Source organism: Ammospiza caudacuta, chromosome 18, assembly GCF_027887145.1.
Source record: "Ammospiza caudacuta isolate bAmmCau1 chromosome 18, bAmmCau1.pri, whole genome shotgun sequence".
In the NCBI taxonomy this organism is placed as follows: Eukaryota; Metazoa; Chordata; class Aves; order Passeriformes; family Passerellidae; genus Ammospiza; species Ammospiza caudacuta.
Window position 1 is genome coordinate 12,360,313 of NC_080610.1, and position 24,012 is coordinate 12,384,324.

At 42.4% G+C, this 24,012-nt stretch overlaps 1 protein-coding gene across 13 annotated transcripts in view; it reads left to right on the forward strand.

The window, feature by feature from the left end:
- The first annotated feature begins 277 nt into the window (after window positions 1–277).
- ATXN2 (ataxin 2) overlaps window positions 278–24,012 on the forward strand; it is a 49,733-nt gene continuing 25,998 nt past the window's right edge. For 8 of the 13 annotated variants that reach the window (XM_058816929.1, XM_058816930.1, XM_058816935.1 and 5 more), the window contains exons 1-10: window positions 278–490; window positions 6,976–7,012; window positions 8,545–8,604; window positions 9,305–9,376; window positions 9,583–9,733; window positions 16,232–16,356; window positions 17,558–17,649; window positions 20,214–20,411; window positions 20,914–21,092; window positions 22,692–22,901. In XM_058816929.1, coding sequence (XP_058672912.1) covers window positions 378–490; window positions 6,976–7,012; window positions 8,545–8,604; window positions 9,305–9,376; window positions 9,583–9,733; window positions 16,232–16,356; window positions 17,558–17,649; window positions 20,214–20,411; window positions 20,914–21,092; window positions 22,692–22,901 — 1,237 coding nt within the window. In that variant the 5' untranslated portion in view covers window positions 278–377. The remainder of the gene's footprint in view (window positions 491–6,975; window positions 7,013–8,544; window positions 8,605–9,304; window positions 9,377–9,582; window positions 9,734–16,231; window positions 16,357–17,557; window positions 17,650–20,213; window positions 20,412–20,913; window positions 21,093–22,691; window positions 22,902–24,012) is intronic. The other 5 variants (XM_058816941.1, XM_058816939.1, XM_058816942.1 and 2 more) reach the window with 1 other exon arrangement.

Genomic DNA, 24,012 nt, shown 5'->3' on the forward strand with positions numbered 1-24,012 from the left:
CCCGCCCCTTCACCCGCCGCAGCACCGCCGCCGCGCCCTCCGACTTCCCGTAAAGAGTCCGCGCCGCCGCCCGCCCCGCGCCCGCCGCCGCAGCCCCGCCGCCCCCCGCCGGCCCTGCGGGGGTGCCCCGAGCCCGCGGGTGTGGCCGCCGCTCCCCCCGGCTCCGGCGCTGCCCTCGCCCCGCGGCGCGGCCCGGCCGCCGCCCGCCCCCCCCCCCCGCGGATCCCTCCGCGCCGCGCTCCGCTCCCTCCGCCCCGCTCGCACTGTTTGGGAGCAACCGGCCGAGCCAGCGGCGCCCCGGCCCCGCCAGCGCAGCGCGGACCGGCCGAGCGCACCCAGCCCGGCGCGACCCCCGGCGCTCTCCCTCCCTCCTCGCCATGTCCCTCAAGCAAGCGGCGGCGGCGGCGCAGCCCGCCGGCAACAACCGCAAGCCCCCCGGCGGCGGCGGCCCCGGCCTCCCGTCAGCCGCGGGGAGGCAGAACATGGGCAGGTGGGTGCGCAGTGCCGCGGGACCGGCCCCGGCTCCGGCCCCGGGCCCGGCGCGGGCGCCGCTCGCCCGCCCCCGCCGCCCCCCTCCCCCCCGCCCTCGCCCCGCACCGGCCTCCATGGGCGGCGGCGGCGGCCGGGGAGGGGGGGCGCGGGGCCCGCAGCATGGCGGGGCCGGGGCGGGGGCCGCGATGGCGGCGGGCGCGGCGCTCGCGGCCCCGCCGAGGGGGTTCCGCAGTGCCGGGGCGAGGCCGGGCCGCGGCCGGTGCCCTTCAGGCGCGGGGAGGGCACGGCGCGGAGGCTCCATTTCGGCCCCCCGCGGGGCCCGGGGCGGGGGGCGCCGCTTCCCCCGGGCCGACGTGACCCGCCTGCTGAGGAGGGAGCGGGGGGAGCGGGGGGCGCGGGCCGCACGTGTCGGGGCCGGCGCGGGAAGGGCCGCGAGCGATGGCGGCGGGGCCGGGGGGCGGCCCGGGCGGGGAAGGGGGCGGCGATCCGGCCCCGCGATGGCGGCGCAGCGCCCTCGGCTCACCCGGGGTGGAGGGTGGTGGGGGGGGGGTGGGTGGTGATTTTTAAATTTATTTTAATATTTAGGGATCGTTATTATTTGTAATATTTTTAAATTTTTTTTTTTAAATTTTTATGATTTTTTTTTTTTTTTTTTAAATAATGGAAATCGCAATAAAATTCTCGCGGGAAGGCGGGCCGCGCCGCGCCGCTGGATGGTGGCTCCGAGCGCGGCCTCGCTTTTTCCCGGATTTTTGGGGCAGGAATCTTGCAGAGGCTGAACCCTCTCCTCGCCTCCCCCCCTCTCCCCGCCCCACGCTCGCTGCCTCTGGAAGATTGATCCCGCTCCTGCTCTCAGATCATTAGCTACGCAAATCCACTCACATTTTCCCCCTTTCTTTCCCTCAAATAATAAACTCTATAGTGCTGTGGATTTTTCCGGGGCTGCGGGGGTCATAACAAACGATCAGAGCAGGACGTTAACAGTTCTGAAGGTCACAGTCACTCAGAGCAGTTTCATTTCGAGTTTTATTCATCTTCCTCTTCAACTGGACGTTTATTCCCACTCGGTTTTGTGCACTGGCAATAAAACAGAATTTACAGTGGCCCCATTGTTGGACATCACTGGAAATAGGGTTTTACTTTGTTCCCAGCCAGTGGAACTGGAAGCGGAAGAGCTTTGGAATGGTATGAGAAGGACAAAATAAATAACAACAACAATACCTCAGCAGCTCAGAGCACCCATTTAATAGTTTTTACATATGGCATTAGGTGGGACATGATGTTTATTGGGCTCTGTCCCTGCCAACACACAGTGGCACTGTAGAGGGTAACGTGAAGGGCAACAAAACCTCCAGCTTATATTCTGAAATTCAGCCTGATGGCAACCACTTGCCCCCATAGATTTGGGCACGTGGGCTTCAAATTGTCTCCTAAGTTTAAGATTAAAGCCACTGGATTTCTCCAACCAGTGTTGCCTTTCTGGTTCCATTGGATAAATTCCATTTCAGAACTCCTTAGGTAGTTCTGATGGGGCTGCTGAACAACTGATGAACTCTCAGAGGTGTTGGTGCTCTTTCTTTCTTAATTTTTCAAGTTATTTCTGAATGGAGGATGTGTAAAATCACTGCTGGAGCCCCATGGAGCACCTTCAGAGAACTTCCCCTACACCTGCACTTGGTCTTTTGGGGAGTGCAAATTCAAAGATGGTTCATGCTGTAAATCTGGCCACGTGAATGATAAGCTGAATGGCTTTTCTGTTCAGAAAAATGAAAATTTAAGTGGCCTGCATCTTGGTATTAATATTCTTGAATAAAAACTTAAACATCTCCAGTGTATGTCAAGCTTTCTGCCCAGCAACTGGTTTCCCTGCAGCACTAACATTCCCATGCAGAAAAAAAAAATTACTTTTCATGGCTAAGTTGCTTTTGAAAGCTTAGTTTGGGCAGAAAACTCATTGATAATTAACTGTCCTAGGCCTAATTTTGTGTGTTGCTGGAAGAATTGGGCTGAGCACTTGTCCTTGTACCTCTGCTCTTGAGGGAAGGGTCAGCTCTGCTCTCCATGGCTTCACACTGCTGCACATCTGTATTTCAGATCAGAAAAGGTAAAATCCTGTGTCAACAACCAGTGTTCTTTACCACCCTATTAATTGCTTTTAGACAAAAGGAACAATCAGGAATGAAGGCATCCTTGAAGGTGTTTGGGACAAAAAAGAAGGATTAATACCTTTATGATACAGAGGCCCCAAGTGAGATGCTGTGTTTGTTTAATGTGCACTCTGGCAGATGGGCTTGGGCTGCAGGGGAGATGCCAATAGCACAGCAAGCTGTAATTAGGGAAGATGTAGACTTGGTTCCCAAACTTGCTCCCTGTGCTATCAGAACATTATCTAACATCCACTTTCTGTGTTGGAGTGGAGTTTTGCTGTTATGCAAGCACAGGAGGGTTTGCTCTCCTCTGGCTGCAGGTTGCATCTATCCCAGCCTTCCTCCATCTCCATCCTTTTTTTGTTCATTTTTCCCCATTGTTATTTTATCTGAAGGCAAAACACCTTAGGGTCAGGGTTTGATGTTTCTTGTCTTGTTACAATTGTGGCAGAAGGGATTTTTCATTTTGGTAACTTGCTTGCCTAACTGGGCTTGGGGAAGAATACATGCAGTTACTGCCCTTTAAAAATGGCTTTTTCCCATAAAAACCTAAAACTGAAACCACCCCATTGTTCAGTTTTTAAAGAAAATGTCACAAACTTCTCAATTTATTTTCATTTTTCCTTGACATCCCTTTCTTGAGAGCATGGTGACCATCCTGTTCAGAGGGAAGGGAAGGGGAATGTTGAATTTCAAGGTGCTGGAATTTCAGGGCAGTGGCTGTTCTGGAGATCTGCTCACACGTGCCAGCCCCTGATTTTTGAGTTGCTTCTGACATCTTTGTGTGGGTTTTAGTGCAAGTGTGCTAAACTGCTGAGCAGAGTGACTGCTTAACCTGCAGGCCTCTTTCCTTATCACTGTGAGAGCACTTTGGGGTGGTTTTACATCCCTGGTTTTGAGTAACTTTTAATTTAACAACTGATTCATGGCCATGTCTGTGAAGGTTCTCCAGTGACTAAGCCCATCAAGAGGTTCCAGGTGTGCACTGGGCCAGATTTGAGTCAGGTTGTTCAATATCCAGATGCTGTAGGAGCTGTCACCCTGTGTGGAGACAGGAATTGACATTACTGATGTCAATATTGGGGAAAAACTACAGAAAATAAAACTGCAGGACTTCTTGCATAATCTTCACTTGACATCTTCGATTCATTTGACTTGATAGAGCCAAACACTGCAATGAAATAAAACCTTGCATTTCAGATTTCTCCCTTAGAAGAAAAGCTTTGCCAGCTCTCTGCACTAAAGTTCTTTAGAGTACCCTGTAAATTTGCTTTCCAAGCTGCAGCAATGTCAGTCAATGCTCCAGAAACATCCATTCCCACTTTAAATTCAACTCTTTGTAGCTACATTTCTGCTCCAGTCATTAATTGCAGCGTGGCTGCATTTATTTCTTAGTTTCAAAGTGCAGATGCTGCTGGAAGGAAAACTGGAGACTCTTTCCCATCCAGGAGTGACTTTGTTTCCCTTGCATTAACTGGGAAAATACAAATGCGTGACCTTGTTTTGCTTATCCAAACACTCCACTTGGCATGTAAACACTAAGGAGGGAGGTGAGGGATGCTGAGGAAATACTCATAAAAATAGAAAAAAATGTGCAAGTTGCTGCTGGGAAAAAAAACATTTATAGTGCAGCTTTTGGGCCCTGATGGAGACTTTGCTTCTTGGGGTGGAACTGCTGGAGCCAAGGGGTTGGCACTGAGTTTAATTGCTCAGTTGTTACTTTGTCCTGAGTTTGTGACTTTGCTACCCCCAAGCAAAGGGTTTCCAGCTTGGATTGCTAGGCTGTCCTGCCTTCCCCCAGGTTTACCTTTAACCATGTATCTGCAATGCAAAATGAATTATTTTCTAAATTTTGCCATATTTACCCTAATGAAAATGGGGTTTTAGGTAGCAGTGCTAAATTGCTACTGAGCCTTCCTAGATTCCCCCACCTCCATTTCTTTGTGTTACTCTCCTGTTCCAAATGTTGTTAAACATCTGGCAAAACCCATCTACCTTCTCCTTTTGTAAAGGTCTTGAGGGTTTTTTTTTCATATGTTGCATCAAAGATGTGTCAAATGATACTTTGAACTTGATTCTTCACCTGTTGGAATATGAAACTCAAGTTGGTGGCCTTGGTTTTAGCAGAAGATACAGTTTTGGCTAAATTGTTGCATTGGTAGGATTGGTAAATACATTTCTTTTCTCATCTTGGTGAATGTGTTGGTTTGGTTTTTTTTTTTCCCCACTGGTTTGTGATTAACAGTTGTAGCTGGAAAATAAGAGGTCAGATCTATAAAGAGACCTGGTAGATCAGAGAATTTCTGCTTTAATTTTTGGCTGATGTAGAGGCTGGGACTTCTTGCTGATGTGGATGTGCACAATCAGTTTATTTCTTGAAAAAGTGTGGGTAGGAGCAGTAATTTTGGAAATGTGGTAAGAGATGGAAAATCTGGAATACTCTGGTTGATGCTTAGAGGGAATACTCCAAACTTTCAACCCAGTTATTTTCAGGTCTAAGAATACTTTGTCACTAAAAATGGGAGTGGTTTCTCTTGCAAAGACACAAAACTCTTTCACTTTTGATCTATAGCTGATGAAGGAAAAGGAGGAACTTCTAAAATCTGTGAGGGCAGCAGATGGAACTGGTAAAATAGTTTGAATTTGGCCAAGTTCTGAATGACCATGGTGATCACATTTCTGATTGTAGTAGAAGGACAAATCAAACTGGGCTGTGGGGGTTCCACATCTGGTGAAATTGGCTTTCAGATAGAGAAGGGTCTGAATATTATGCAAAAAATGCTGTTCCGTGCTCACAAAGCTTCACTTCTCTCAGAGGCCATTTAACAAATGTCAGATTTGGTAAATGGTGAGATTTGCTCCAGAGCAAGCCTGACATTGTGAAGCTGCCCTATGGAAAGTTAAGGTAGTTAAATAAAGGTTATTTGCATTAGAGCTTTTTTTTTGGGTGAGATTAGCTCTCTGCAATATCCTGAAAATGCCTGCTGGGCACCCCAAATCTGCAGTTCTGCCATCAGCCAATGCCCTCAGCATGTGTGATGCTCTGAGCCCACAGTTCTGATGCAGAAGCTTGTTGGAAATGAGTCAGGTGATAGTTTAGTGGTTTTTCATTTTTTCCTCATTAAGGCCTTTCATGGCTCTCTGATGGCTTTGCTTATTTCGGCAGAATTTATTGAAGGGTTATTTATGCTCACTGAGAGAAGTTCCTTTGATTTTTTGACTACCCTCTGAGCTCTCTTTTATAAGGGCCTGTTATTCTGGGGGGTAGGGTGTATTCAGCCCCAGCTTGGTGTTTTTAAAAGCACTTCAATGCAGTTGGCATCTAATGAAGGTGTTCAGGAGCTCTGAGCAGCCTGCTCTAGAGGAAGGTGTCCCTGCCCATGGGATGAAAATGGATCTTCAAGGTCCTTTCCAACCATTCCATGATTCTCTGACATGATTCTCTGACAGCTGGATTTAGATTTCAGTGTTGTTTAGATAATACCAGGCATGATTCTTCGGGTGTCTTTATTGAAATGGTTGTGTGTCAGTAAGGTGAGTCTATTTAAAAAATTGAGGAGTTTTTTTAATAGAACAGAAGATTTATTTTTGCCTCACATTCCAGTGAGTGCTCCTGAAGTCATAACACAAATCTAAATCACTACAAGGAGTATTTGAAACTAGGACTTCTTGGTACAAGGGAGGAGCTTGGAATTAAGGCACACCAGTGGAGTTGAAGAATTGGAGCTGTTGGGGACTTTTTTAGCTGCAGGGATGATTTGGGGCTCAGGTCCTGGGGTGGAGGGCACAGACTGAGCCTTGTCAGGGTGTTCTGAGCATCCCCAGGTGTCATGAGTGCCACACACTGACAGATTGGCATTAGGAGGAGCTGGTATTTCTGGGGAAATGGACAGAATTAGTTAGAAATGAGCTGTGTAGGTGGAACCTCACAGTCAGGGCAGGGTCAGTTGTTTGGGTGGCCCAAATCTGACACAGTGACAACATTTGGAGCCTCCTGGCTCAAGGATGGGACCCTGTGCTGTGTAGGGCTTGAGCCTGATCTTGCCTTTGTGTGCCATTTTGGAATTTACTCTTATTCTTCCTCTGATTTTATAAATTGAGTATTTTCTTCATTTTATCCTTTAAATTATGACAGGTACCCCCCTGCCTGCTGACAGGTCAGCAGCTTGGAGATAAACCCAATGGGTCCTTGTCAGGCTCTGCTCTCTGGGAGTGCTGCTTTTCCCAAACCCATTCTCAGCCCTAAATTGGGGTGGGTTTGGGCTTCTTGCTGGGTAGGAAATGGAGCAGTTTCAGCAGCTCTTTACTCACCTGCCGTGTGTGTGTTTCATTGCAGAGGCCGCAGCAGTGGCAAAGGACCCCCTCAGCCCACGGTGAGTTTGTGCTTTCTGCTCCTTGTGCCAGTGCAGGGTTGGGGAAACAACTTAGCAGAATGGCAGATACTGGAATATTCTCTCCATTTTTTCCTTGGTGGGTGGATACTTTAGAGTGAAATATAATTTTTTCAAGAGTAGCATCTCACATTCATTTAAATCGCCTGGGAGGGTGAAGGGGGGAAGGTTCACTTAAACTTTTGTCTGCACTAATATAAATATTCTGCATTTTCTTGAAATTACAGCTGTAAATATAAATAACATTTAACTTAAGGCAGTGCTTTTTGAATTAGTTCCTATCTGAAAACTCTAACATTGGCTTCTCCAAACAGATGACAGTAAGGCAGCATTTAATGAAATAAAAATAACTACTTTGTTTAGCTTTACTATAAAATTGCTGAGCCATTGTTCTCAGTAGCTCCAATGTACAGCTTTAGTTGTGCATTACTGGAGCATAGATGTGACTTGACTTGCAGAACATCATTTTATCAGAGCTAAATTCATGGATCTTGATTGAAAGAGTGAATCTTTGAACTTCACTAATCAAATATTTGCCAATTTGTTGCTGGCCTGGTTTTCAAAGATGCCTAATTTTGGAGAATGGAGCAGAAGCAGGAAGATCTAAAAGGACTGCAGTTTGCTTACATAAATGTTTATTGAAGATACCAGGACACTTGAGAAAAACTAAAGAAGCCTTGAGGAAAATTGGTGGAAAAGGTCATAGGCAAACACTAAACATCCCCAAATGTTGGTCTGGAGAGCTCGAGCTGTCCCCAAACTTGTCTGTTCAGCCCAGAAAAGTGCGTGACAGTTAAAAATACATTATCAGTTGAAAAACTCAGAATGTGGTGAGATCCCAGGAGCTGTTTTAGCATCAACACAAAAAAGTACCAGGTATTGCAACAAAGCAGCTGCACTGAGGTGAACGTGTCCTCCAGCAGCCTGGGGACACCTGCCCAGCTCTCCCAGTCAGGATTGCAGGTCCTGCTGCTGCTGCACTGAGTTACTTTGGACTAAATTAATAATAGGCTTTGTGGCAATTTAGCACTCCACAATTTGATGGCTTTAGCTGCTGTTAATGTGTGTAATCAGGGCTGGGAGATGAAAGGATGAGCTTGAGCAGGCCTGAAAACACCTTTTTGCTTCTGCAGCTCTGCAAGTGCTTTATTCTCTTGATGGTTCTTAAAACCAGCAGGGCTTATTTTTTTGTTTAAAAACAAAGGCTTGCTGACATCCCTCAAATCTGAGCCTATCAGCTGCACTCAGCCAGCCAGAGAATTTCCTTAATGGAGTGACATTAGGGGCTCTCCTGGGATTTTTAGCTTGTTTGGGAGGGTGTTAGATCTTTAACTGGTCAGAAAAAAGTCAAAGGCCCTCTGAAAATCCCCCCTGGCATGTTTAATATTAATATTTAATAATAAACATTCCATCTGTCTTGCCTGAGTAAGTTTCTGAGATTTTCTGTGTGCTGGGTTGGGTGCTCTGGTTTTTGGAATTTCTTCAATATTCATGATGGCTTTCTTATTTTTCAGATTTCTTTTGATGGCATCTATGCAAACATGAGAATGGTTCACATACTCACATCAGTTGTTGTAAGTCTTCATATTTGGAATAATAGTTCCTAGGAAATTGTTAACTGATCCACTAATTGTAATACAAAGGAGTAAATATTAAACTTGAAACACTTTTTGCCAAGGCTGAGCTTTAAAGGATCACAGAAATTTTAGGCTTGGAGAGGTTTAACTCTGATTTGCAGAGCTACAGCAGATTTCTTAGGTGCACTGGTTGTATTTTGAATTTCCTGTCTTTGGAGAGGTTATGGATAAATAAAATTTATTTTATTATATTCATTTTATAGGGATTAGAAACCTTTCTCCCAAGATTTTAAGGGAAGCCCTGACTTGGCAAAATGAAGTAAGGCAGACTGTCCCACATCTGCTTGAGGCCAGGATAAGCTTTTATCCTTATTTGTACCCACACAGGCACAGATTTGGGGTTTGCACAAAACCTCCTTTGTGTGTTTAACTGGTCAAGAGTCTTGTGAGACCAAATATTCTCCAGTGAGTATCTTAAATCCCTTCAGAACTGCCCATACACACCCAGCTATTTGAATTTGCAGAGCACAGCAGTGGATTTATAAATGGGCAGATGCTGAATGAGGAAATTTGGCTAAAAATTGAGCTGTATTTTTACATTTTGGACCTATGTAAAGAACACATGTTTTAGAAAATCACTGTAATGTTATTTGTCATGTTGGTAGAAAGTTACATTTTCATTTTCCTTGCATTCTAGGGATCCAAATGTGAAGTACAGGTGAAAAATGGTGGTATATATGAAGGAGTTTTTAAAACCTACAGTCCTAAGGTAATTTTTTACATTTTGACTCTTCCCTGTTGTTAAAATTCCTAATACCAAATAACCAACATTTCATAAAAAATTAAATATTTACCCTGAATTATTTTTACTGTTCATGCCTAGATTTAAAGCAGATTGTAAAAACCTGGTTTTTGCACATTTTTGAGGGCATGGCTGTGCAATAAAGCAGTGCCCTGTGTTTGTATTTCCCACAGTGTGATTTAGTGGTTGATGCTGCTCATCGGAAAACTGCAGAATCCAGTTTGGGGCCAAAAAGGGAGGACATCCTGGAGAGTATCTTGTTCAAGTCTTCAGACTTTGTTATGGTGCATTTTAAGGATATGGATACCAATTATGCCAGAAGAGGTATATTTGTTTTAAATTTTTTGTTCATATTTTAAGTTTATAATTCAAAATTTTTCATAGTAGATGCTTTAGGATCCAAATACTGAAGTTCATATTTATATTTGTAATTCTTAAAGAGTACAAAACTTCAGCACCTTGTGAAATCAGAAATTTATAAATTAAAAAAAAATGTATTTTTGTGTAGCTGTTTTGGTGTCTGAAAAGCAAAGCCCTTAGTGGTTTTACATAATATTTTATAGATTCTATGGGAGGCAGACACATTTTTGGAAATGTCATTCTAAATTTCTCTGTTAAGTGTTATACAAGAATCTTTGAATACAAAAACTCTTTGGAAAAAGGTAATTTCTCAGAGTTAGGATATATCGAGTCTATACTGAGGTAACATCTATGTCTAAACATGCATTCATAGAAATATTCCATAAATACTCCTGCCAACAAAGCTAGAAATTCTTTTAAAATCCTCTATTTGTGTTTTAATTTCTCCTTTACTCCTTGTAGACCTGTAGGTAAAGCTCTTCAAAATACAGAGAGGTGAGAGACAGATCTTAAAATCTTGAAGACATTGAAACTGTTCAAATCAAACAATTTTGCAGGCAGTCTTCATACTTCTAATGTCTGACCTCCAAGCCCCTGATTATTCTTCTGGAACCTGAGAGCTCATGAGTCAGTTCTATTCCTTTGCAGATTTCTCAGGTTTTGGGCAGTAAATCTTCAGAGTCTTTATGCCTAATGTTGCTGATTTGCTGGGATAAGGAATAAAAGGAAATACAGGTTTTTATGGCATGGGGTGAAATTATCTCTGTGTACATTTACAGGCTGATTAACAACTGTCACAGGAGCTCAGTGGTTATTGGAACATAGGTTTTATTCCCATTAGCAGGGACTTAGAGATGAGGACATTTAATGAGAATTTCTCTCCTCACCTTGTGTTTGTACCTGTTCTTGCCTGATCTAAAGCTGCAGAATGAGAGGTTTGTTGTTTCAAGGAATTTTTTGCTTTTCCCAGATGATGATGCATAATGTCAGAGCAAATGCAGCATTGAAATGCAGATAAGTTCCAGGTTCTGGATGGGACTTGGAATTTAAATTACATGAGAGCTGTTTTATAATGGGTTTGGTATGAACATCACTTTAATGTAAATGCAAACTGGGCTCTCCCTCACCCAATCTTTATAGATTTTGAGCAGACTGAATGAGGAGTATGCTACTGCTTCTAGGAATAATTGCTCAATGGATATTTTCTAGAAGAAAATTACTGTTTCAGGTTGAACAATCCCTCAGTTCACTTTATTAGGTGGAATGACTGAGTCTAAATCTCTTAAATACTGGAGAGCTGAAATAAAGCCATAAAAACTTGGAGCATGATAAACTGGAAGGCTGCAGAACTTGATAAGTCAGAGTGGGTGAATTAATCTGCTTTCCATTTTGTCCCAAAAATACATTATCTGGAAATGACACTTGAAAGTGTACCTCAGTCTCTGATCACACCTTCACATTAGAGCAATGAGGGGCTCTCTGCTTCCTGGGAAATTAAATAAGGATTCAAAAGGTTGGAAGTTTGGGAATGTGCGTGAAGGAACTAGGAACATGAAAGGCCTTTCTTCTTGTAAATAAACCCAAGTCTTTGTGGTGCTGGAATGATTTAAAGTGAAAACTGACTCTGAACTCCTGCCTGAGGACTTGGTGCTCCTTGTTTTGGGGATTGTCCCTGCTTGGTGCTCTGGTTACACTTACCTAGGAACAGAGACTTTTGAATTGTCTAACCCTCAATGTTTTTTTGGCTTTCACAGACAGGTGAGGAGAATTTGGGAATACTTGGTTGGAAAGGCTTTAAAATCATAGTCAAATAAAAGATCTTTTCATCAGCTCTCCTTTGGGAGGCTTACCTGGTGTCTGATGATCCTTGTGGGTCCCTTCCAGCTCAGAATATTCTGTGATTCTCTCTGTGTAGTTTCTTACCCTGTAGGAGACTTCTAGATTTTGTGGAGCCCTTGAACTAAATAAATTTCTGCAGAAGATACTGTTTTGAAACTTTTAATGCATTCTGGTCTCCCAATAAGTAGCTGTGGATTTTATTCTGGTGTTTGTTCTCTGCTGGGCTGGAGGAATGTGGGTAAATGGGTTTGAGGAGCAGAGATGTTCTCTGGAGACTGGAAGGGGAATGGGGAAGAGCAGCAGGTGGGGAGAAAGGGAGCGGGATGGAGTCTCCTTTCAGAAGAAGGAAAACAGAGTTGTGTGTGAAAAGGCTCTGCCAGAGGCTGCCAGGCAGCTCCCTCCCAGTGCTATCACAGCCCTGCAGCTTTGGGGCAGAGCTGATAACCCCCCCAGAGAGCTCAGGGAGGGAGCAGCACTGCAGGCATGGGGTGGGACTGGAGCAGCACAGTGGGGTTTGTGCCAAGCATGACTCTGCACCTTCACAGGCACCCCTGGGCAAAGCCTGGTCTCTTCCCAGATTGTACAAATTGGGAGAGAAGTTGGTAAGTCTGCAGAGAGAGAGGTGTTGTGGCTGTGGATGTTCCAAAATTCAATGTGTCCCTGTTTGCTGGGCCTTCATCTGCAGCTCTGTCAGCCTGCACAGGCCTTGCAGCTCCTGGGGTGCTTGTTTGGCTTCCAGGGGAAGGGGAGGGATCACCTGAGGGTCTCTCTCTGTGGAATTGAGGTTTGATGCAGTACAGGCAGGCTGATGAATGAAACATACACTGGAAAGCTCAGCTGAAGCTGTGTTAACACCCATCATTCCCCTTCCAGACTGTTCTGTCTGCTCCTAAAGAGGGGCTGACACTGATTTCTGTATGATTTTAGCAAATCAGCTGCTAAAACCCCACTGTCAGTGCAGGCTGAAATCCTTGGCTGTACATTAATATCAGCAAATCTTTCTGCTTCACCTTTGAGTGCTGAGATCCTGCTGCTGCTGCTGGGAGATTTGGGCTCCTCATTGATGACAAACAGAATCAGGTTCTGTTTGTCCTGGTTCTACACCAGAATTGTTTCCTGGGAGCCCTGAGCACTGATCAGTCCTCAGAGCTGGTTTGCTTGGGATTCAAATTTCAATCAGGCTTTGGAGTTGCCTTCTTGGCTTCTCTTTAAAGACAAGACAATTCAAACATCATAAATTACTGGTAAAGTAAAAGACTTCTGCAATGTTTTTATGGTTTTTTTGACATGCTGAGGAAAATACTACAAATGCAATGAAAAGAAAGGCAGAAGAGAATTAGCTATTTAAGTTTTTCCTTGAATTAGCTCTGAGAGTGGCATCCTTCCAGAGAAAGTGTTGCAAGGGGAATAGCAGAAGGCATCTTCTGAACAAAGGAAGGAAATGTTGGCTCTGCAGAGCCGGTGCTAACTGGTTTTAATGTTTCAAATCAGTAGTAAGGAGTTACAAAACAAATCAGAGTTTGCTGTTGAAACCTTTGAGGTAAAACCTCAGTTTACTTTGCCTTGATCAAAGCTTCAGTGGGTGCCATCAGCACCTTTGGCACGTAGCACTGATTGGTTTAATGGCATTTCAGCTGCAGACTGGCACTTAATTGCACATTTGTGCTCTTCACCAAAATCTGTTTGTGAAAACAAGCATGTTAGACATTGAAATTAATTAAACCCGGACTCTTAATTGCTCTGCTCTGGCACTTTTTGCTTTAACTCAGTTAGCAGCACACACTTGAGGAATTTGCCCCAGCTGAGTTTTTCGCAGAATGTGTATTTTTAATTTGCCTTAATATGAATTTCCATTGCATAGAGCTGTCCTTGGGATTTTTTTCCATTCATGAAAAATGATTTTTTTACCAGGCTTTAAAACAAGGTCTTTGATACCCAGCTCCTGAGCTTAGGAAATGTCACATTAAGCAGGTACAGAGGCAGTGGGGGCTAATTGAGTGTTACAGCCTCAGCCCCTTGTTTCACCAGGTCCCATTTGATCTTTAACTCAGGTTTTACCATGTAGAAAAGAGATTGATTAAAAATTTGGCCTTGTCAAGGTGTCATGTGAACTGCTCCTTCAACAGCTCAGAGATAAGAGGCACCAGATAAGGGAGAGCCTGGGCAGTGTCTTGTCAGCTATTGCTCTGCCAGTCAGCACTTCCAGCAGCAGCTCATGCTTTACCTTCTACTTCATTAATCATCCTAATTGCCACATTTTTGTTTTGGAAACTGTTATTTTTATAGATTTTTACATTCATTTTCAAGTTTGTTGCTGATTAATTTTGGGAGAGGCTTTGCTGGGTTTTTAATTCTGGTCTCCCATGTGCCTGCCCTGCTGTTTGTTCCAGGAAAATTCTGATCTGTGCCTTGAGGTACCATCCTGCTGCATTTAAACTTTGCCTGGATGCTCTTGAGACCACATTGTCTGGCTGGGAGTGCCTTTGTAACTTGAATTTCTCCTGTCTTTGGGTTTTCTTTGAGTTGTAGAGGTTAAACAGGCAAAGCCTCACTTGTGATTTTAATTGTAAAATGAGAGAGGAACTCAGAGCAGTGGAGCTTCCTGAGCCCTGTGATATCCTGAATTTACTGGGAAACTCAGCAGTGACTGCACACATCCTACTCAGACCTGCAGCACTTGCTGATAGTGGAGTTTTTGTTTTGACTTGGGTGTTTTTTCCATCTGTATCATTACAATAACAGCGCTTCTGAATGTTTATGTGGCTGTTTAAATAAGAAAATTAGTGGGTTGAGTGGATGAGTCTTGTTAAGCTGGTATTTTATTCACAGTATCCAAAATGGCACAGTTGTGTGGAGTTTGCCTGGAGGAATTTAATAGAAATTAAGGAAACACCCTTCTGAAAAACAGATTGCCTTCATCAGGTGCTGCCATCAGTCTCCTAATTCATATTTATTTAATCTCACTGGAGAGGAGCTCCCTCCATTCCCAGAGACACAAAACAAATTTCAGTTTCCTAAAAGACATAAACAGCCTGCAACTTGGGTTTGGTGTGAAATGTCCCAGTCTGAGCAAAAATAAAACATGGAATTAATGATGTTTGGGGCAGGAACAGTGCTGGTTTATCTGAGCTAAGCCATGGGGTATTGATAAGGTAAATGCAGAGTTTACATTTTAAAAAATTCTTAAAAATATCCTCTTTAGCTAGTGCTTAACTATGAGTTATAGCACTGTGTTTCTGTGTAGTTTCAGATGACATTTGAATACATATATATAGTACATATTATAATAAAGTATATTTTAAAAGCTGTTTGTGTGAGCATTTCATGGGATAGTGCTGGCTGTTATTAGAAAGATCAAGCACAATGAATTTTTATCCAATTTATGTGCAGAATTTCACTGTGAGATTGGGTAAAACAGGAATAAAAGCAGTATCAGCAGTCTCTCTCCAAAACATCTTCAGTGATTGTGTAAAAGCTGTTACATCAGTGGCCAACTTCATATGTTGGGAATTCTTTTCATAATAGCTTTAAAGTTAATTTTATTTTTTTTCAGGCAGATTTTTAGATCTTGCCAGAAGTTAATTTAGGCCACGTTTTTCCTTATCTGGCACTGCCTGGTGGTTTGATTTCATCTTTTCTAAAGGTCTGCAATGTTTGCTCCTTATTTTATCAGCAGAATGATGATAGGAAATTCTGGATTGAAGACTTATTTATTTTAGGCTGATTTATTTATTTATGAGCTTACAACAAGCTTATTTGATTTTTTTAAGTTCTTTATGTAGTTCTGAGATCCAGTTGCTTGCAAATACAAAAGCTTAGTGAATGGCTTTAGATATATTTTTACAGCAACTGAAATACTCTGATATTATTCCTTTTTAAGTCTGGCTTGAATGAAACATGAACAAGTCAAAATAAATGTTTGTGATCTTTATTTTTTGATGTTTTTATAATTTTTATAAACAATAGAAGAACCTTACTGGTTATTTATTCTCTTATGTTGTTGAGAACAAAATATAGAGAGTTTCTGAATTTTTCTATGTGATTTGAATAAGCTGCTGCTTGGAAAAACTCTGGCAGGAGAGGAAACCCCTGTGTTCATGTCACAGGAAATGGGAGCACCAAGCTGATGGATAATTGCCCTGTGGTGTGTTGAGGAATTGTGGAAATAGAATAAATTTGGAAATAGAATAAATTTGGATATTTGAAAGGCAAATTGCATTTTGCCCATTTAGGGAATTGCTTTCCTGTTTTTTTGGTATTTCCACACCATTGTGGCGTGCAGTTGTGTGGGCTGGTTGGAAAAGAATTTTATACAAGTCTTTGGATTTCTAGAAGAATAGGGATCCTTGTGTTGTCTTTTTTTCTCGTTTTCTCTCCCAAATATACATGTAATCATAGAAAACACTTTGAAATAACTGAAAATAATTTTATTTGCTGATATGGGAGAAGTTAGTCTGGACTTTTATCTGGAACAGGCACCTTTCTCAGCAGCTCCAAGAGAAGGGCAATGATGATATTGTGCTGTGATTCAGCTGTGTTCGGGCTGTTCCTCAGCTCAAAACCAGTGTGCAAACTTACCCAAACTGGTCTCACTGGTCCCAACCCTCCCCATTTCTGTTGCAGATGCTTTTACTGATTCAGCCATCAGTGCTAAAGTGAATGGAGAGCACAAGGAGAAGGATCTGGAACCTTGGGATGGAGGAGAGAACACGGCCTCCGAGGAGCTGGAGGCGCTGGAGACCGATGTCGTGAGTGATGCTTTGATCATCTCTGGCCAGCAGTACAAAATGAGCTGTTTCCCTGGATATGCCTTGAAATAATTCCTTAATTTCAATTTACTAATGAGCTTTGGAGGAGCAGAATTGCTGTCCTGCATTGTGCTGGTGGATGTTCAGTCTTTGCCAGCAGCTGCCACAGCCCTTTGGAGCGATCTGGCTGAGAATAGCTGCCTTTCAAATGGCACTTTTGGCAAATTCTGAGCAATGGCAGCTGCTGTGGTGAGAGCTGTGTTGGACTCCAGGAGCCAAAGAGCAGCTTTTGTTAAGGACTCCAAATCCAGCAATGCCCCAAAGTGATTTATGTTTAATCAGAGCATTGCTGTCTGACTGTCATTGCACTTGGAAATGATGGGGAGATTGTGCTCAGCTCAGTGTCCCTGGGCTGCAGAGGGAGAGAATTGATGGAAGCCTGACCCAAGCACAGGGACAGACTCAGATTATGAATCATTAGATGGAGAATGTGGCCTCAGATGCCATCTCCTCATCTATCACAGCAGTCAGCTTTTCCTCAAGCAGAAATTCTTGTAGCCAGGTGTCCAGCCTGCAGTGTGTTCAAGGAGATAATGTTACTGATAAGAGCATATTAACTATGGATAGAACAAGTCTCCTGTCAGTTTGGGTGTCCATACTGTAGAGCTGAGATTTATTGGAATATCCAGTACTCTCAGTGCCTTTATAAATATTCAAAGCATTTATTGTTGTGCTTGAGTGCTGTGATAGCAATTTTACTGAAGTGGGGGAGTTGTGCAGATCAACAGGAGTCTTCTGCCTGTGGTGCATCTCAGGTAATTCCATCAGTGCTTTTGAAAAGTTTCAGAAGTGTTAATTTGCACTTTTTGGAAAAAGCAAAAAAGATATTAATGTATGTATATCTTGCTAGCCAGTAGTCTTCTAATACAGAGTGAGCATGTACTTAAAAAAACCTCAAAAAACAATACAGACTCACAACAAACAAAAAAAAAAGGAATTTTGAAGGTAGGATCTGTGCAGCTGGTGAACAAAGCTCCCTGAAATAAACTGTGGCATTAATAACTTTGTTATCTGGACAGTGAATTCATAGGCCCAGGAAAAAAAAAAAAGGGCAGAAGCTTCAACTTCTGCCATCAGCCCTTCATTTGAAGGGAATGTGTTTCCAGTGTCATTTTGAAAAACAAGCATCATTTTCTTCTAGTCTAATGGATGGGATCCCAATGACATGTTTCGTTACAATGAAGAAAATTATGGTGTAGTGTCAACTTATGACAGCAGTTTATCTTCTTATACGTAAGTTCCAAAATATTTTGTTATTAGATTTGTATTGAATGTTCTCCCTGGTTTGACAAACTTTATATTCTGCAGCTCCTTTTGCATAGTTTCTGAAGTTGTGGAATCAAATAACTGCAAAAGCAATGAATGAATGGTGCTTAAGAAACCTTGCCAGCTTTCTGTGAATAGTTAGATGTAGAAATCTTTATATATTCCCTTAAATGGGCACAGCTCATTGCCATTGCAGAGTTTTCTGAATTTAGCCATGCAATAAGGCTTGTTTCTTGCAGAAACTTCCAGGAATAGGGTGGAAAGCTGTGAATTAATCTGTATGTAGCTGCTATACCTACAGCTTTTTGTTTAACCTAGCAGAGCAGTTTAGCTAAACCCTGATTTTATTGAGACAATTGATCTGGAAGATCCTGGAATGCTGAAAAGCTGCTGATAACCAGGCTGGGGGTTGTGTGCTTGTTTAACAGACTTGTCCAGCTCTAAACTAAAGTTTTAGTTAAATATAATAACAACTGGAATATAGAAGTAGTATAAAGGCTGCTCTGGCTACTCTGGCAGTGATTTATTCCCCAGAGTCTGCAGCTCTAATGTTCACTGCAACTGCAACACAAATGGACTGCAGATGTTCACAGCCATTGTGAAATGGCTTCAGTATTTCCCCACTCTTTTAACCCCCAAAGCAGAAATCTGTTTTTTCAATATCAAGGAATAGCAGTGAATATTTTGATTTTTTTTCTGTGTGTATGCACTTCTCTACAATGTGGTTCAACAATGTGATTTCTGTGTTTTGTGCAAATGGACCTGTAACATGGTGATAATCAAAGTGTCCTAATCAGCTTATGTTTGAATCCTGGGGAAGCTGTTCTTTCCTTCCCTTCACTGCTCTAAGTACTTTTTGTACTTTTGAACTTTAGTCTTCCATCTTTCTGCTTTCTGGATATTAATGGAAACAGATTAAAAACATGAAGGTGGCTTTAAATTAATTCCATTTTCCCCCCTCTAGTCAAGCAACTTGCTTTGCATATCAGTCTGCTAAACTGGGAAGCTCTTTTGCTGATTTTCCATGAAATGCTTAGATGTGCAGCTGAAGGGTTTCTTGTTTGATTGTTTTCTCTTCCTAGAGCTAAGCAGTAGCAGGTAGAGTTTGTCAAACTGCATCAAGGTACAACTTTGTGTTCCAGCAAATGTATTGATCATCTCCAGGGTTCTGAACAATGTCATCCTGTCCATCCCCTTCCTCTCATCTTTAATGCCCTGGTAGAAAACATGAAATCATTCCCTGCCTCTTTAGGTTGCCATATATCCCTTCATTTTTTGCACTCACTTGAAATAAATGAGGATTATTGGCTGTTCTCCTTCATTTGTTATTAACAGAGGTGCCTGGGACCAGGTTTGCATTCTTGTAAATCTTATTTGAGCCAAAGCTTTATGCTGAAGGATTTTATTAAATATTCCTGCAGTTACCATTGATAAGGCCAGTAAATGTTTTGACTGGCCAAAAATGTGGGGGAAATCTTGTGCTGCAGTAGCTGAGTGCTGGATTGGAATCTGGCAAAGCCACTTGTTTCCCTTGTTCTGCCACCAACACTTGAGCAATTTTGCATGTATTATTCTATACCTGGCTTGGATCTCCACCCACTTTCTTTGTTTTTCTTCTTTATATTATTCAAAATATGGGCAGTTGTGATTCTATAATGCCCAAGCCTCAGATCTGTTCTGCATTTTTATGTAGCTTATTCTGAAGTAAGGTTGGTGGAACAACTTTTGCAAGTTAAAATCAGGGAAAAATATTGTTTTTTTAAAACCTGAGACAAACATTAGGACAGGTAAACCCCAAAAATGGGTGGCAGAAGGAAGTGCCAGGTATGATCCCATCCCTGGTTGGGTTTTTCAGTGTTTCAGTGCTCATGTATTGAATTTTGACTTGGTAGCTTTCCTGTGGGGTGATTTTTGCAATATTCCATTGCCTGCCATAGAGAGAGACATGGAAAGAATGGGATTGAGGTCCTGGCACTCACAGATGATTCAGAAATTTCTGGTCCTGGGCTCTGAAGTGTTGCATCCATCTTTTCTCAGTTCTTCAGAACTGGGAGAGCTGAAATTCTATGGCTGGAATTATCAAAGCAGTAAGGATGTCAGTCTCTAGTTTCACTAGGATTGTGTCTGCTGGCAATGTGTAAACAGCTCAAAAAAAATTCAAATTTGGGCTCTTGGAGTAGTTTCTTATGTAAACAGCAGTCTGAGGCTTTTTATTCCTGATGTTCTCAATCATGTTAAAAGTTGGAGGCTTTGCACAGCTTTAGGGGCTGGGGATTTTACAAATCCTGTAGAAAATTCTACACCCTGTCCTCAGCTCTCTAAGCAGGTAAATGACCCTGAATTTGTCCATGATATCAAACCAGCCCAGGAATTTTATATTAAAAAACAGACAGCAAGTCTACTGGCTTAGGAGCAAGATTTTTTTTTTTCCTCCTCTGACTCGGTTAGAACTAACACTGTGTGATTTTTGTAACTCCTTTGTGCTTTTGAATGCATTTCAGAGATTCTTTTCCTTTCCATTGTCTTTTTAGGGTGCCATTAGAAAGAGATAATTCAGAAGAGTTTTTAAAGCGGGAAGCCAGAGCAACTCAATTAGCAGAGGAAATTGAATCAAGTGCCCAATACAAAGCTCGGGTTGCCTTGGAAAATGATGAAAGGACAGAAGAAGAAAAATATACTGCTGTTCAGAGAAATGCTAATGAAAGAGAAGGACATGGTGTGAACACTAGGTACTTGAGTACACTATGAATAGTATTTTTATTTAAATTATGGAGGTATTTTGGTGCTGTAGCAGTTTGCTCATTGATACTGGGCTTTTTCAGCAGGCTTGATTAGGTTTGGAGCCTTGTGTAAACAATCCTGTGCTGCTTTTGGCACTCAGGCTGACTTGGACACCTCTGCCTGGCCCTGTATTATCTCTGTAGTGAAACAAACTTCCCCATTCTGACCTGTCACCGTGGTGAATTTGTCCCAGATTCCAGGAAGGGGCAGTGGTTTCGGTGTGTCCTGGAGAATTTCAGGCATTACTGCTAATCCTTCAGTGCTGTGGGCTCATAAAGTGGACTGTGTGGCCATTATCAAAAGCCAATTCATGAGGTGACTCTTGGGTCAACATCTGATACTATTTAGACTTTCCCCCTTGGCTTGATGGGAGAAAAAGAGAGAAAATGGGGAGCTTTTTGTTGCCTCTCAGTTGTGTCTCAACACTGATAGAAATTTGGTGTGTTTCAGAGAAAATAAATACATTCCACCTGGACAGAGGAACAGAGATGTCCTGTCCTGGGGAAGTGGAAGACAAAACTCACCGAGGATGGGCCAGTCTGGATCAGGCCCACCCATCTCAAGGTCTGCATCCCACACTTCAGAATTCAGCCCTAACTCTGGAGCAGATCAGAGAGTAGTTAACGGAGGCAAGTATCTGAAATCTGAGTGTATGTACCTCATAAAACTGCAGAAAATCACCTCATTTTGTGTTGAAATGGTGTGGGATTGGTTTGTGTATTCCATAAACCAGGTTAGCATTCATCATTTAACTCAGAGGTTGTGAGTTGGATTTGGGCTTAACTCACAAAGGAGCCCTCGTTGCACTGCTCTGTCTGTGGCTTTGCAGAGCAGAAATGTCATTTATCTTCCTCCTCAAACGCCTTTGTCTTAGATGATGGTGCACTGTGTGGTTTTAAAGATGAAAAACTGCATCAGCACTGCAAAGCTCTGGGTGGAGGAGCAGCAGTGCTGACACCTGCTGAAAGGCAGTGGCAGGAGGAAGCTTCTCTTCCTTTCTGGAAAAGAATAAAGCCACTTCCTTGCCTTGATGAAAATGGGAGGGGAAAATAAAAACACTGTTAGAGAAAATGAATCCAAAGCCTTCCCTCCAAATGGGTATTTGAGTATTTTCTGCTGGACACATGGGAGGTATTTCTAACCAGGCACTGCATGGCAGCAATTGGTGTCCCAGAAGCCAAAAACATTTCTGGAGATGGGTTTCAGCAGTGGCCTGTCCTCAAGGCATTATTTGTAGAATTTAAAAATGCTATTATAATGAATTGCTGTGAATAAATGAAAAATACATAATACTTGAGTGATCTATCTGGAGAGGGAGTCTGAGAAGCATCCAAAGGTAAGTGAGACTTCCTTTCTAAAGCCAGAGTCAGCTCTGTAAAGGATGGACAAACTGAGCCTTGCCCAAACAATGCTAACCTTGAAATTTGTCTGTAGTATTTGTGGTTTCTCTCACCCTATTCCTCTGCTGAATCGACATCATAGACCTAAAATATTCCGAATGGCTTGTAAATTCAATTAATTCTGCTTTGAAAACCTTGAGCCCTATATCCTAGATTAAAATCCTCCATCAATACCTCAGATAAGTGATAAAGGCATAAATGTCAGCATTCAGACACTGAACACCGCTGGTTTTTGTAAAGATCCAGCTCCTGGATGGATATTTACTCATCATTTGGTTTTTGTAAAGATCCAGCTCCTGGATAGATATTTACTCATCATTTGGTTTGAAAGTAGCAGTTTGTGTGGTCAGTACTGTTTGTGAACAGCTGTTTGAGAACCTCTGGTAGCTGTTAAGGACCTTGTGGAGTGCTGGGTGCTGTGGAGCATTGGTATGCCAGGCTAACAGATCAAACTTTTCTGTCTGTTCCTTAGTAGTGTTTGTAGATCCTAATTAACCCTTTGGGGAGCCTGTGACATTCACAACTTCAATTTGACCCCAAAAACCAAGGCAGACCCAACCGTGCAGAAACTTTTATCTCCTTAATTACCACCTCAATCCATCCCCAAAGGGTTAAACCACAGAAAAAAACAAAAACAAAAACAAAAAAAAAAACAAAAAAAAAAACAAACAAAAAAAATCATTTTGTCATATTTTACTTTTTTTTTTTTTTTTTTTTTTTTTAATTTCTGTTGCCCTCCCCTTCCCCCTTCCCCCAACACCCCAACCCCCCCCCATAATTTTTTTTCTTTAGTTTTTATACTTTCCTTCATATCATTTGTTCTGTCAGGTGTTGCCTGGCCATCGCCTTGCCCATCTCCTTCCTCTCGCCCACCTTCTCGCTACCAGTCAGGTCCCAACTCTCTTCCACCTCGGGCAGCCACCCCTACACGGCCGCCCTCCAGGCCCCCCTCGCGGCCCTCCAGGCCCCCGTCTCACCCCTCTGCTCATGGTTCTCCAGCTCCTGTCTCTACTATGCCTAAACGCATGTCTTCAGAAGGTACAAATATACCACGATTTGTTTTCATGGTTTTTTTTTTTTAATTTATTTATTTTTTTTTTTAATTTTTTTTTTTTTTTTTGTTTCGTCGTTGTTTAACTCCTCCGTGAGTTGTTGTTGACAAGTTGTTTTCATTTCTTTTGTTGTTTTGTTGTTTTTTAATTTTTTTTCTCTTCATTACTTAACCTATAATTTGTGTTTAACTTTAGTTTATCAGACTATTTCTATTAACCTTTTGTTTTTGTTTCGTTGGTTTGGTTGGTGGTTTGTTGTTTTGTTTTTTTTCCTGTTTGTTTGATTTGAAGAGCTTTACAAAAACGAAAGAAAGCTGTGAAATTTCCCGAGTTTTGGTATGAAATTAAACTCAGCTTTGTAAACGCTGCTCAGTGTCTTAAATTAACCAACAGCAACATGCAGGACCTGATAACTTGATAACCTGATAACTAGGGAGCATTTTTAGGACTATTAATTTGTATAAAATACCAATTTGTATAAAATACCAATTTATATAAAATACCATTTAAAAAAAATACCAATTTATAAAAAAGACCAATTTATATAAAAGGCCAATCTATATAAAATACCAATTTTAACACAATTATTCCACAAAACACATAACTAAATCATCGAATCACCTCTTGTAAACAACTAATGGTAATCATGATAATAAAAATGCTGTATTCAGAGAAATGAACTGTAGAATGAGGTAGGATGAACTGCTTTAAAGGTGAATTTGTAGGAAATGTTTATTCAGGACTATAAATCAGCTCCCTAGCAGTCAATAATATGCAAAGAAAGGCTGACCTGTGAGTCTTTGGTAGCTGTGTGCAGAATTATCCCAACTAAATTTGTCCTGGGAGGGTGCAGTAAGGAACGTGGTTTATTATTTTTATTTCAAGTGCATTTAAACTCTGCACAACATGGTGTAGCAAGGCTGAAAAATGCAAAGTAGTTGTACTGAGCTCCCTGGAAACCTGCAGTGGGTGCTGTACCTGACTCCACTGGAGCCATGGGAGAGAGAGGAATGATCCCTGAGACTCAGCAGGAACACTGGGAAATGCTCCTGACCAAAAAGTGGGGGGTTGCCACATCTGTCTGGCCTACTGTCCAT